Raw genomic sequence first — 14394 nt, forward strand, 5'->3', positions numbered from 1 at the left:
ATTTCCACCTATTGTCTATTCCATTTGCACAACAGCATGTGAAATGTATTGTCAATCAGTGTTGCTTCCTAAGTGGACAGATTGATTTCACAGAAGTGTGATTGACTTGGAGTTACATTGTGTTGTTTAAGTGTTCCCTTTATTTTTTTGAGCAGTGTATGTATGTATGTATGTATGTATGTATGTACAGTGGGGAGAACAAGTATTTGATACACTGCCGATTTTGCAGGTTTTCCTACTTACAAAGCATGTAGAGGTCTGTAATTTTTATCATAGGTACACTTCAACTGTGAGAGACGGAATCTAAAACAAAACTCCAGAAAATCACATTGTATGATTTTTAAGTAATTAATTTCCATTTTATTGCATGACATAAGTATTTGATACATCTGAAAAGCAGAACTTAATATTTGGTACAAAAACCTTTGTTTGCAATTACAGAGATCATAAGTTTCCTGTAGGTCTTGACCAGGTTTGCACACACTGCAGCAGGGATTTTTGGCCCACTCCTCCATACAGACCTTCTCCAGATCCTTCAGGTTTCGGGGCTGTCGCTGGGCAATACGGACTTTCAGCTCCCTCCAAATATTTTCTATTGGGTTCAGGTCTGGAGACTGGCTAGGCCACTCCAGGACCTTGAGATGCTTCTTACGGAGCCACTCCTTAGTTGCCCTGGCTGTGTGTTTCGGGTCGTTGTCATGCTGGAAGACCCAGCCACGACCCATCTTCAATGATCTTACTGAGGGAAGGAGGTTGTTGGCCAAGATCTCGCGATACATGGCCCCATCCATCCTCCCCTCAATACTGTGCAGTCGTCCTGTCCCCTTTGCAGAAAAGCATCCCCAAAGAATGATGTTTCCACCTCCATGCTTCACGGTTGGGATGGTGTTCTTGGGGTTGTACTCATCCTTCTTCCTCCAAACACGGCGAGTGGAGTTTAGACCAAAAAGCTCTATTTTTGTCTCATCAGACCACATGACCTTCTTCCATTCCTCCTCTGGATCATCCAGATGGTCATTGGCAAACTTCAGACGGGCCTGGACATGCGCTGGCTTGAGCAGGGGGACCTTGCGTGCGCTGCAGGATTTGAATCCATGACGGCGTAGTGTGTTACTAATGGTTTTCTTTGAGACTGTGGTCCCAGCTCTCTTCAGGTCATTGACCAGGTCCTGCTGTGTAGTTCTGGGCTGATCCCTCACCTTCCTCATGATCATCGATGCCCCACGAGGTGAGATCTTGCATGGAGCCCCAGACCGAGGATGATTGACCGTCATCTTGAACTTCTTCCTTTTCTAATAATTGCGCCAACAGTTGTTGCCTTCTCACCAAGCTGCTTGCCTATTGTCCTGTAGCCCATCCCAGCCTTGTGCAGGTCTACAATGTTATCCCTGATGTCCTTACACAGCTCTCTGGTCTTGGCCATTGTGGAGAGGTTGGAGTCTGTTTGATTGAGTGTGTGGACTGGTGTCTTTTATACAGGTAACAAGTTCAAACAGGTGCAGTTAATACAGGTAATGAGTGGAGAACAGGAGGGCTTCTTAAAGAAAAACTAACAGGTCTGTGAGAGCCGGAGTTCTTACTGGTTGGTAGGTGATCAAATACTTATGTCATGCAATAAAATGCAAATTAATTACTTAAAAATCATACAATGTGATTTTCTGGATTTTTAAGTAGGAAAACCTGCAAAATCGGCAGTGTATCAAATACTTGTTCTCCCCACTGTATGTATGTATGTATGTATGTATGTATGTATGTATGTACAGTCGTGGTCAAAAGTTTTGAGAATGACAAGTATTGGTCTTCACAAAGTTCGCTGCTTCAGTGTTACGAGATATTTTTGTCAGATATTACTATGGTATACTGAAGTATAATTACAAGCATTCCATAAGTGTCAAAGGCTTTTATTGACAATTACACTCAGTTTATGCAAAGAGTCAATATTTGCAGTGTTGACCCTTCTTTTTCAAGACCTCTGCAATCCGCCCTGGCATGCTGTCAATTAACTTATGGGCCACATACTGACTGATGGCAGCCCATTCTTGCATAATCAATGCTTGGCGTTTGTTAGAATTTGTGGGTTTTTGTTTGTCCACCCGCCTCTTGAGGATTGACCACAAGTTCTCAATGGGATTAAGGTCTGGGGGGTTTCCTGGCCATGGACCCAAAATATCGATGTTTTGTTCCCCGAGCCACTTAGTCATCACTTTTGCCTTATGGCAAGGTGCTCCATCATGCTGGAAAAGGCATTGGTCATCACCAAACTGTTCTTGGATGGTTGGGAGAAGTTGCTCTCAGAGGATGTGTTGGTACCATTCTTTATTCATGGCTGTGTTCTTAGGCAAAATTGTGAGTGAGCACACTCCCTTGGCTGAGAAGCAATCCCACACATGAATGGTCTCAGGATGCTATACTGTTGGCATGACACAGGACTGATGGTAGCACTCACCTTGTCCTCTCCGGACAAGGTGTTTTCAGGATGCCCCAAACAATCGGAAAGGGGATTCATCAGAGAAAATGACTGTACCCCAGTCCTCAGCAGTCCAATCCCTGTACCTTTTGCAGAATATCAGTCTGTCCCTGATGTTTTTCCTGGAGAGAAGTTGCTTCTTTGCTGCCCTTCTTGACACCAGGCCATCCTCCAAAAGCCTTCGCCTCACTGTTTGATGTACTCACACCTGCCTGCTGCCATTCCTGAGCAAGCTCTGCACTGGTGGTGCCCCGATCCCGCAGCTGAACTTTAGGAGACGGTCCTGGCACTTGCTGGACATTCTTGGGCGCCCTGACGCCTTCTTCACAACAATTGAACCTCTCTCCTTGAAGTTTTTGATGACCAGATAAATGGTTGATTTAGGTGCAATCTTACTAGCAGCAATATCCTTGCCTGTGAAGCCCTTTTTGTGCAAAGCAATGATTACAGCACTTGTTTCCTTGCAGGTAACCATGGTTAACAGAGGAAGAACAATGATTTCAAGCACCACCCTCCTTTTAAAGCTTCCAGTCTGTTATTCTAACTCAATCAGCATGACAGAGTGATCTCCAGCCTTGTCCTCGTCAACACTCTCACCTGTGTTAACGAGAGAATCACTGACATGATGGCAGCTGGTCCTTTTGTGGCACGGCTGAAATGCAGTGGAAATGTTTTTTGGGGGATTAAGTTCATTGTCATGGCAAAGAGGGACTTTGCAATTAATTGCAATTCATCTGATCACTCTTCATGACATTCTGGAGTATATGTAAATTGCCATCATCAAAACTGAGGCAGCAGACTTTGTGAAAATTAGTATTTGTGTCATTCTCAAAACTTTTGACCACGACTGTATGTGTGTATGTATACTACCGTTCAAAAGTTTGGGGTCACTTAGAAATGTCCTTGTTTTTGAAAGAAAAGCAATTATTTTGTCCATTAAAATAACATAAAATTGATCAGAAATACAGTGTAGACATTGTTAATGTTGTAAATGGCTATTGTAGCTGGAAACGGCTGATTTGTAATGGAATATCTACATAAGTGTACAGAGGCCCATTATCAGCAACCATCAGTCCTGTGTTCCAATGGCACGTTGTGTTTGGTAATCCAAGTTTATAATTTTAAAAGGCTAATTGATCATTAGAAAACCATTTTGCAATTATGTTAGCACAGCTGAAAACTGTTGTGCTGATTAAAGAAGCAATAAAACTGGCCTTCTTGAGACTAGTTGAGTATCTGGAGCATCAGCAATTGTGGGTTTGATTACAGGCTCAAAATGGCCAGAAACAAAGAACTTTCTTCTGAAACTCATCAGTCTATTCTTGTTCTGAGAAATGAAGGCTATTCCATGCGAGAATTTGCCAAGAAACTGAAGATCTCGTACAACGCTGTGTACTACTCCTTTCACAGAACAGCACAAACTGGCTCTAACCAGAATAGAAAGAGGAGTGGGAGGTGGACAACTGAACAAGAAAACAAGGACATTTCTAAGTGACCCCAAACTTTGGAACGGTAGTGTATATACAGTGAGGGAATAAAGTATTTGATCCCCTGCTGTTTTTGTATGTTTGCCCACTGACAAAGAAATTATCAGTCTATAATTTTAATGGTAGGTTTATTTGAACAGTGAGAGACAGAATAACAACAGAATCCAGAAAAACGCACGTCAAAAATGTTATAAATTGATTAGCATTTTAATGAGGGAAATAAGTATTTGACCCCCTCTCAATCAGAAAGATTTCTGGCTCCCAGGTGTCTTTTATACAGGTAACGAGCTGAGATTAGGAGCACACTCTTAAAGGGAGTGCTCCTAATCTCAGTTTGTTACCTGTATAAAAGACACCTGTCCACAGAAGCAAACAATCAATCAGAGTCCAAACTCTCCACCATGGCCAAGACCAAAGAGCTCTCCAAGGATGTCAGTGACAAGATTGTAGACCTACACAAGGCTGGAATGGGCTACAAGACCATCGCCAAGCAGCTTGGTGAGAACAGTTGGTGCAATTATTCGCAAATGGAGGAAACACAAAATAACTGTCAATCTTCCTCAGTCTGGGGCTCCATGCAAAATCTCACCTCGTGGAGTTGCAATGATCATGAGAACGGTGAGCAATCAGCCCAGAACTACACAGGAGGATCTTGTCAATGATCTCAAGGCAGCTGGGACCATAGTCACCAAGAAAACAATTGGTAACACACTACGCCGTGAAGGACTGAAATCCTGCAGCGCCCGCAAGGTCCCCCTGCTCAAGAAAGCACATATACATGCCCGTCTGAAGTTTGCCAATGAACATCTGAATGATTCAGAGGAGAACTGCGTGAAAGTGTTGTGGTCAGATGAGACCAAAATCGAGCTCTTTGGCATCAACTCAACTCGCCGTGTTTGGAGGAGGAGGAATGCTGCCTATGACCCCAAGAACACCATCCCCACCGTCAAACATGGAGGTGGAAACATTATGCTTTGGGGGTGTTTTTCTGCTAAGGGGACAGGACAACTTCACCGCATCAAAGGGACGATGGACGGGGCCATGTACCGTCAAATCTTGGGTGAGAACCTCCTTCCCTCAGCCAGGGCATTGAAAATGGGTTGTGGATGGGTATTCCAGCATGACAATGAACCAAAACACACGGCCAAGGCAACAAAGGAGTGGCTCAAGAAGAAGCACATTAAGGTCCTGAAGTGGCCTAGCCAGTCTCCAGACCTTAATCCCATAGAAAATATGTGGAGGGAGCTGAAGGTTCGAGTTGCCAAACATCAGGCTCGAAACCTTAATGACTTGGAGAAGATCTGCAAAGAGGAGTGGGACAAAATCCCTCCTGAGATGTGTGCAAACCTGGTGGCCAACTACAAGAAACGTCTGACCTCTGTGATTGCCAACAAGGGTTTTGCCACCAAGTACTAAGTCATGTTTTGCAGAGGGGTCAAATACTTATTTCCCTCATTAAAATGCAAATCAATTTATAGCATTTTTGACATGCGTTTTTCTGGATTTTTTTGTTGTTATTCTGTCTCTCACTGTTCAAATAAACCTACCATTAAAATGATAGACTGATCATTTCTTTGTCACTGGGCAAACGTACAAAATCAGCAGGGGATCAAATACTTTTTCCCTCACTGTATAGATAGATATATAGATAGATATATACAGTGGGGAAAAAAAGTATTTAGTCAGCCACCAATTGTGCAAGTTCTCCCACTTAAAAGATGAGAGAGGCCTGTAATTTTCATCATAGGTACACGTCAACTATGAAAGACAAATTGAGGAAAAAAAATCCAGAAAATCACATTGTAGGATTTTTTATGAATTTATTTGCAAATTATGATGGAAAATAAGTATATGATCACCTACAAACAAGCAAGATTTCTGGCTCTCACAGACCTGTAACTTCTTCTTTAAGAGGCTCCTCTGTCCTCCACTCGTTACCTGTATTAATGGCACCTGTTTGAACTTGTTATCAGTATAAAAGACACCTGTCCACAACCTCAAACAGTCACACTCCAAACTCCACTATGGCCAAGACCAAAGAGCTGTCAAAGGACACCAGAAACAAAATTGTAGACCTGCACCAGGCTGGGAAGACTGAATCTGCAATAGGTAAGCAGCTTGGTTTGAAGAAATCAACTGTGGGAGCAATTATTAGGAAATGGAAGACATACAAGACCACTGATAATCTCCCTCGATCTGGGGCTCCACGCAAGATCTCACCCCGTGGGGTCAAAATGATCACAAGAACGGTGAGCAAAAATCCCAGAACCACACGGGGGGACCTAGTGAATGACCTGCAGAGAGCTGGGACCAAAGTAACAAAGCCTACCATCAGTAACACACTACACCGCCAGGGACTCAAATCCTGCAGTGCCAAACGTGTCCCCCTGCTTAAGCCAGTACATGTCCAGGCCCGTCTGAAGTTTGCTAGAGTGCATTTGGATGATCCAGAAGAAGATTGGGAGAATGTCATATGGTCAGATGAAACCAAAATATAACTTTTTGGTAAAAACTCAACTCGTCTTGTTTGGAGGACAAAGAATGCTGAGTTGCATCCAAAGAACACCATACCTACTGTGAAGCATGGGGGTGGAAACATCATGCTTTGGGGCTGTTTTTCTGCAAAGGGACCAGGACGACTGATCCGTGTAAAGGAAAGAATGAATGGGGCCATGTATCGTGAGATTTTGAGTGCAAACCTCCTTCCATCAGCAAGGGCATTGAAGATGAAACGTGGCTGGGTCTTTCAGCATGACAATGATCCCAAACAAACCGCCCGGGCACTGAAGGAGTGGCTTCGTAAGAAGCATTTCAAGGTCCTGGAGTGGCCTAACCAGTCTCCAGATCTCAACCCCATAGAAAATCTTTGGAGGGAGTTGAAAGTCCGTGTTGCCCAGCGACAGCCCCAAAACATCACTGCTCTAGAGGAGATCTGCATGGAGGAATGGGCCAAAATACCAGCAACAGTGTGTGAAAACCTTGTGAAGACTTACAGAAAACGTTTGACCTGTGTCAATGCCAACAAAGTGTATATAACAAAGTATTGAGAAACTTTTGTTATTGACCAAATACTTATTTTCCACCATAATTTGCAAATAAATGCATTAAAAATCCTACAATGTGAGTTTCTGGAAAAAAAATTCTAATTTTGTCTGTCATAGTTGACGTGTACGTATGATGAAAATTACAGGCCTATCTCATCTTTTTAAGTGGGAGAACATGCACAATTGGTGGCTGACTAAATACTTTTTTTCCCCCACTGTATATATATATATATTTTTTTTTTATATATATATATATATACAGTGGGGAAAAAAAGTATTTAGTCAGCCACCAATTGTGCATGTTCTCCCACTTAAAAAGATGAGATAGGCCTGTAATTTTCATCATACGTACACGTCAACTATGACAGACAAAATTAGAATTTTTTTTTTTTCCTACAATGTGATTTTCTGGAAAAAAATTACAGGCCTCTCTCATCTTTTTAAGTGGGAGAACTTGCACAATTGGTGGCTGACTAAATACTTTTTTTCCCCACTGTATATATATATATATATATATATATATATATATATATATATATATATATATATATATATATATATATATATATATATATATATATATATATATATATATATATATATCTACATATATTTATAGATGTGTGTATATATATATATATACATATATTTATAGATGTGTGTATATATATATATACATATATTTATAGATGTGTGTATATATATACATATATTTATAGATGTGTGTATATATATATATATATATATATATATATATATATATATATATCACACACACATATATACACCTAAAGGGGACTTAAAAATCAAAATCAAATAGCTAAATTTGCCTTTTTATGATAATCTTAAAACAATTCCACATGTTAGTTTAATAGAAGCGTTAAGATCTTGGGGAACGATGGTAATGGGTGTATAATCTGGGTAGGGCTATGTGTGATGTATGAGTGGCTGAATGGAGTGGTTAGGTGGGAGTAGGTATACGAACTGGATGCTTGGATGAAAGTAAGACATTGGGCTAAGGGTGTGTGAGTGGGTGTATATGAGGGAGGGGTAAGATATTTGGGGCGAGGAGAGGCGTGTGTGTGGAAGGGTACAACACTTGTTCATTGGGTGCGTGTGGATGCGTGTAAGACCTGGGGAGGAGGGGTGTAAGGCATGATGTCCAAATCGCTTGCCAGAGGGGTCTGAATGATGGGCATGGAGGGGGTCTCTGGAGCCTGGTCCTCATCCTCCAGGTCATCCAGATCCTCACCCCCCTCATCCATGTCTGCCAGCTTCAGCTCCAGCTCCTCAATCTTCTTATTCAGCAGAGGAGACGGTTCCTTCTGGGGCACTATCATCTTCCTGGATATGGACCAATCAGAGAAGAGGGTTGATACCAGCTAAACAAGAAAATCTATCTATCTAACCAAGTCTTTGGCTACAGTCCGATTCTCTTCCCTTGTTCTCCCCGAAGTAAGCAGAGAATCTTCCTTAGCCTGTATATACACCAGTCCAATCCATGAGGGGGAGTGAATTAGTTCAGTGCACACTTTAGGAGGAGAAAGGGGACCAGGCTTTTGCCAGTTCTATGTTAAATGTACAGTATGTGAGTCACTCCCACCTGAAGTAGTAGACCTCGTCGTCCACCACCTTAGCGTGGAGGGAGAAGCGCTTCAGACCCTTAAACTTCTTCATCTGCTTTTCGCTCTCGATGTAGCGGCTCTCACATAGCAACACGTCCTCCTCAGACACCTCAGTGGGCCGACACGACAGGTAGTCCTTAAAGGACGACACTACACATTTACCTGCAGGACGGAGGGATGGAGAGAGTGATGGTTAATTACAGGGCCAATTATACTGCTACTGAACCTAGTTTTCCTGGGGGTACTTGATGTCTGAAACGGTTTGCAGAGACTAGTCTAGGAAAGGTTTGATAATGAAAACAACCATAATGAATGCATATTGAGTGTAGAGAGCATGTGGAATGCAGGGTACCTAGGACGCAGGTCATGGGGCAGGTCTCCTCCACGTTGCTTAGGAACACCTCTCTCTTGTAGAACATCCTAGTGGGCTCGTGTCCTGTCTCCTCTGGGTGGATGAAGATGGGTCCGAAGAAAAACGCTGCTCCGTCACGCACCCACAGCTTCTCTATCCTGTTACAGCGCAATCCATTAAAACAGGCCTGTTGTCTTCCTAATGGCCACATTCACAGACATACACCACATCTCCATATTCAAAACACAAAGGCTTTATCTCAATTCATATTTCTGTGATTTCTCACATCTTATCTTATCTCATCGGGTCCCTCCCCTCAGACCTTGTTCTCCAATGCATTTTGATACAGTGGCGAGAGGATTCGAGGAAAGAGCCCCTGACACCATCTATACATTAAAGAGTTCTGTAGAGAAACCAAATACTAGAAGGTGTGATTGACGTACCTGCCGACACGGGGTTTAGTGAGCCCATGTGATTGGACGTAGACACAGTCTCCCACCTTCAGCCACATGTTGTTGTGGTGGAGCTGGTCGTAGTACTGACAGCCTGCCTCCCCTCCACTCATCTCTACCGGGACATCCTCATGCTCCTACACACAGTCACATAGTATGAAAGCACACACTCAGTAACACTGGTACACCTTTTAAACTATTGTGTCAACCCAAACTGTACTGGCTCAGATATTTTCCTTTCACATTGTCCTTTCCAGCACAGCTCCAGCAACTATGGCGGATGCGTAACCAGTGCAGCTTGGCTCTGTTCAGTTCGGCTCAGAAATATGGAACGGGTATGTTAATACATTCCAATGTTTCAGTGTTGTTTACGATGAAATTACAGATAAGAAGTAGGGTTGAATGGTGCGAACCCGGTTACCGAGACCTTGTTTTTTTTATTGCAGCTACTGAATATCGTTGCACATGCGAGCACTCTCTCGCAGTCTTTCTCTCTCAAATAGTGTATCTATATATAGTGTATGTGGACAGCCCTTCAAATTAGTGGATTCAGCTATTTCAGCCACAACCGTTGCGGACAGGTGTATAAAAGCACACAGCAATGCAATCTCCATAGACAAACATTGGCAGTAGAATGACCTTACTGAAGAGCTCAGTGACCTTCAATGTGGCACCGTCATAGGATGCCACCTTTCCAACAAGTCAGTTCGTCAAATTTCTGACCTGCTAGGGCTGCCAAGGTCAACTGTAAGTGCTGTTATTATGAAGTGGAAATGTCTAGGAGCAACAACGGCTCTGCCGCGAAGTGTTAGGCCACACAAGCTTACAGAACGAGACCACTGAGTGCTGAAGCGTGTAGCGCGTAGAAATAGTCTGTCCTCGGTTGCAACACTCACTACAGAGTTCCAAACTGCCTCTGGAAGCAACGTCAGCACAAGAACTGTTCGTCGGGAACTTCATGAAATGGGTTTCCATGGCCGAACAGCCGCACACAAGCCTAAGATCACCATGTGCAATGCCAAGCATTGGCTGGAGTTGTGTAAAGCTCGCCGCCATTGGACTCTGGAGCAGTGGAAACGCATTCCCTGGAGTGATGAATCACACTTCACCATCTGGCAATCCGACGGATTAATCTGGGTTTGGCGGATGCCAGGAGAACGCTACCTGCCCCAATGCATAGTGCCAACTGTACAGTTTGGTGAAGGAGGAATAATGGTCTAGGGCTGTTTTTCATGATTCGGGCTAGGCCCCTTAGCTCCAGTGAAGGGAAATCTTAACGCTACAGCATACAATGACATTCTAGACGATTCTGTGCTTCCAACCGTGGTAACAGTTTGGGGAAGGCCCTTACCTGTTTCAGCATGACAATGTCCCCGTGCACAAAGTGAGGTCCATACAGAAATAGCTTGTCGAGATCGGTGTGGAAGAACTTCACTGGCCTGCAAAGAGCCCTGACCTCAGCCCATCGAACACCTTTGGGATGAATTGGACTGCCGACTGCGAGCCAGGCCTAAATCGATCAACCTCACTAATGCTCTTGTGGCTGAATGGAAGCAAGTCCCCGCAGCAATGTTCCAACATCTAGTGGAAAGCCTTCCCAGAAGAGTGGAGAATGTTATAGCAGCAAAGGGGGGACGAACTCCATATTAATGCCCATGATTTTGGAATGAGATGTTCGAGAAGCAGGTGTCCACATCTATCTATCTCCTACCTCTTACAGATAATACATTCAATGCAATATTAGCCTTATATTTAGCTAATTAATGATAGGTTATGCATAATACGCTTCTAACTTATAGCCTCTGTTTCTTGCGCAACACGCCAACACCTGTGCTTCGTTGGCCTCTCCTTAAAAAATTTAAGAAATTTCTAAATACCAATAGACTATTCAAATAGGGACGCAAGCTCTTTTTTTGCTGAATGTTAAATCCAGCAGCCAATACAACTCACGGGTAGTGTAAAAGAAGAGCGAACACGCGATGGCGGTAGGCTATAGCAGTTATTTATTCAGACCCATAACCATTCAATTTATTTTATTTCACCTTTATTTAACTAGGCAAGTGAGTTAAGAACAAATTCTTATTTACAATGACGGCCTACACCGGCCAAACCCGGACCACGCTTGTCCAATTGTGCGCTGCCCTATGGAACTCCCAATCACGGCCGGTTGTGATACAGCCTGGAATCGAACCAAGGGGTCTATAGTGACACTTCAAGCACTGAAATGCAGTGCCTTAGACCGCTGCGCCACTCGGGAGCCCAAAATGATGCAACAATAGAGAGAGAAAGAGAAGGTAGGCTAATAACATTAGGCTAAATATTATGAAAGTTATATATGCGTTAGCCTACTAATTATACAAATAGACTATTATATTTAAAAATTAAAATCAAATTCGCTAGCCTATACTTGTAAATTTGTAGGCCGCATGGGCTGCACCAGAATCGCATATTCTCTCCCTGCTTTATCATGGTTTGAACGATGTGCGTAATTCCAGTCCATATAATACAGTATCGTAATACAGTTCACAGTAAAATGATTAGCCTAATGGAGCTAGTTTCATTTATTTACCCCAGAGGACATATAGCTAGCTACATCTATGGGCTTTTATGTTTTTCTGTCGTGCATAATGTGTAGTAGTATATGTACTGGATAATGGCACAAACATTTTGGCTTTTTTGGGCTTGGGCTCATGAAATGCCGTTCATGTAGGGCTCATAAAATGCATTTAATATATGGCTCATCAGGCTCAGGTAGCATCAGGTTAGAATTTTCATGCTGATCAAAGCTCTAATCAAATCCAGACATATTTATATGCTTTATAATGCTTTTGAATGACACTTCCGGTTTTGGCAGGAAATACCGGGTTACCTGGGAGAAAGCGATTTAATCTTGGGATGGAACATATGTAAAATACCGGGAAAATATTCAACCTTAATAAGATCTTATTTGTGAATGTCCAATAAGCATGACAAATGCATTTCACTCTCTAAAATAAAATAAAATAATTAAGGCTGTCAAAGTTAAAACTGCAATATGTAACTTTTTGTGCGTCCAGACCAAATTCACATAGAAATGGGACTTATAGATCTGTCATTACATTTTACATTTTAGTCATTTAGCAGACGCTCTTATCCAGAGCGACTTACAGTTAGTGAGTGCATACATTTTTTTTTTTTATACGCAAGTCTGATACAGATTATTTGGTGTTTCTTCCCTTACAATCAAAGCATAGTATGACTGTAACTTAATGCACTGCTATATATATATAAATATATACACAAATACAATGAGGGGGAAAAAGTATTTGATCCCCTGCTGATTTTGTACGTTTGCCACTGACAAAGAGATGATCAGTCTATAATTTTAATGGTAGGTTTATTTGAACAGTGAGAGACAGAATAACAAACAAATCCAGAAAAACACATGTCAAAAATGTTATAAATTGATTTGCATTTTAATGAGGGAAATAAGTATTTGACCCCCTCTCAATCAGAAAGATTTCTGGCTCCCAGGTGTCTTTTATACAGGTAAGGAGCTAGATTAGGAGCACACTCTTAAAGGGAGTGCTCCTAATCTCAGCTTGTTACCTGTATAAAAGACACCTGTCCACAGAAGCAATCAATCAATCAGATTCCAAACTCTCCACCATGGCCAAGACCAAAGAGCTCTCCAAGGATGTCAGGGACAAGATTGTAGACCTACACAAGGCTGGAATGGGCTACAAGACCATCGCCAAGCAGCTTGGTGAGAAGGTGACAACAGTTGGTGCGATTATTCGCAAATGGAAGAAACACAAAAGAACTGTCAATCTCCCTCGGCCTGGGGCTCCATGCAAGATCTCACCTCGTGGAGTTGCAATGATCCTGAGAATGGTGAGGAATCAGCCCAGAACTACACGGGAGGATCTTGTCAATGATCTCAAGGCAGCTGGGACCATAGTCACCAAGAAAACAATTGGTAACACACTACGCCGTGAAGGACTGAAATCCTGCAGCGCCCGCAAGGTCCCCCTGCTCAAGAAAGCACATATACATGCCCGTCTGAAGTTTGCCAATGAACATCTGAATGATTCAGAGGAGAACTGGGTAAAAGTGTTGTGGTCAGATGAGACCAAAATGGAGCTCTTTGGCATCAACTCAACTCGCCGTGTTTGGAGGAGGAGGAATGCTGCCTATGACCAAGAAAACCATCCCCACTGTCAAACATGGAGGTGGAAACATTATTCTTTGGGGTTGTTTTTCTGCTAAGGGGACAGGACAACTTCACTGCATCAAAGGGACGATGGATGGGGCCATGTACCGTCAAATCTTGGGTGAGAACCTCCTTCCCTCAGCCAGGGCATTCAAAATGGGTCGTGGATGGGTATTCCAGCATGACAATGACCCAAAACACACGGCCAAGGCAACAAAGGAGTGGCTCAAGAAGAAGCACATTAAGGTCCTGGAGTGGCCTAGCCAGTCTCCAGACCTTAATCCCATAGAAAATCTGTGGAGGGAGCTGAAGGTTCGAGTTGCCAAACGTCAGCCTCGAAACCTTAATGACTTGGAGAAGATCTGCAAAGAGGAGTGGGACAAAATCCCTCCTGAGATGTGTGCAAACCTGTTGGCCAACTACAAGAAACGTCTGACCTCTGTGATTGCCAACAAGGGTTTTGTCACCAAGTACTAAGTCATGTTTTGCAGAGGGGTCAAATACTTATTTCCCTCATTAAAATGCAAATCAATTTATATTGATTTGAGCTGTTTTTCTGGATTTTTTTGTTGTTATTCTGTCTCTCACTGTTCAAATAAATCTACCATTAAAATGATAGACTGATCATTTCTTTGTCAGTGGGAAACGTACGAAATTAGCAGGGGATCAAATACTTTTTTCCCTCACTGTATGTATGTATGTATGTATGTATGTATGTATGTATGTATGTATGTATGTATGTATGTATGTATGTATGTATATATATATATATATA

The 14394-nt window shown here is 42.6% G+C and overlaps 1 protein-coding gene across 5 annotated transcripts in view; it reads right to left on the reverse strand.

Annotated features, from left to right (window-relative positions):
* Positions 1 to 14394, reverse strand: part of pbrm1l (polybromo 1, like) — a 54702-nt gene that overhangs the window by 9887 nt on the left and 30421 nt on the right. For 4 of the 5 annotated variants that reach the window (XM_041887852.2, XM_041887855.2, XM_041887851.2 and 1 more), the window contains exons 23-26: positions 9419 to 9564; positions 8976 to 9133; positions 8602 to 8785; positions 8132 to 8342 (exon numbers count right to left, since the gene is read on the reverse strand). In XM_041887852.2, coding sequence (XP_041743786.2) covers positions 8132 to 8342; positions 8602 to 8785; positions 8976 to 9133; positions 9419 to 9564 — 699 coding nt within the window. The remainder of the gene's footprint in view (positions 1 to 8131; positions 8343 to 8601; positions 8786 to 8975; positions 9134 to 9418; positions 9565 to 14394) is intronic. The other variant, XM_041887854.2, reaches the window with a different exon arrangement.

Source organism: Coregonus clupeaformis, chromosome 10, assembly GCF_020615455.1.
Source record: "Coregonus clupeaformis isolate EN_2021a chromosome 10, ASM2061545v1, whole genome shotgun sequence".
Taxonomy (NCBI): domain Eukaryota; kingdom Metazoa; phylum Chordata; class Actinopteri; order Salmoniformes; family Salmonidae; genus Coregonus; species Coregonus clupeaformis.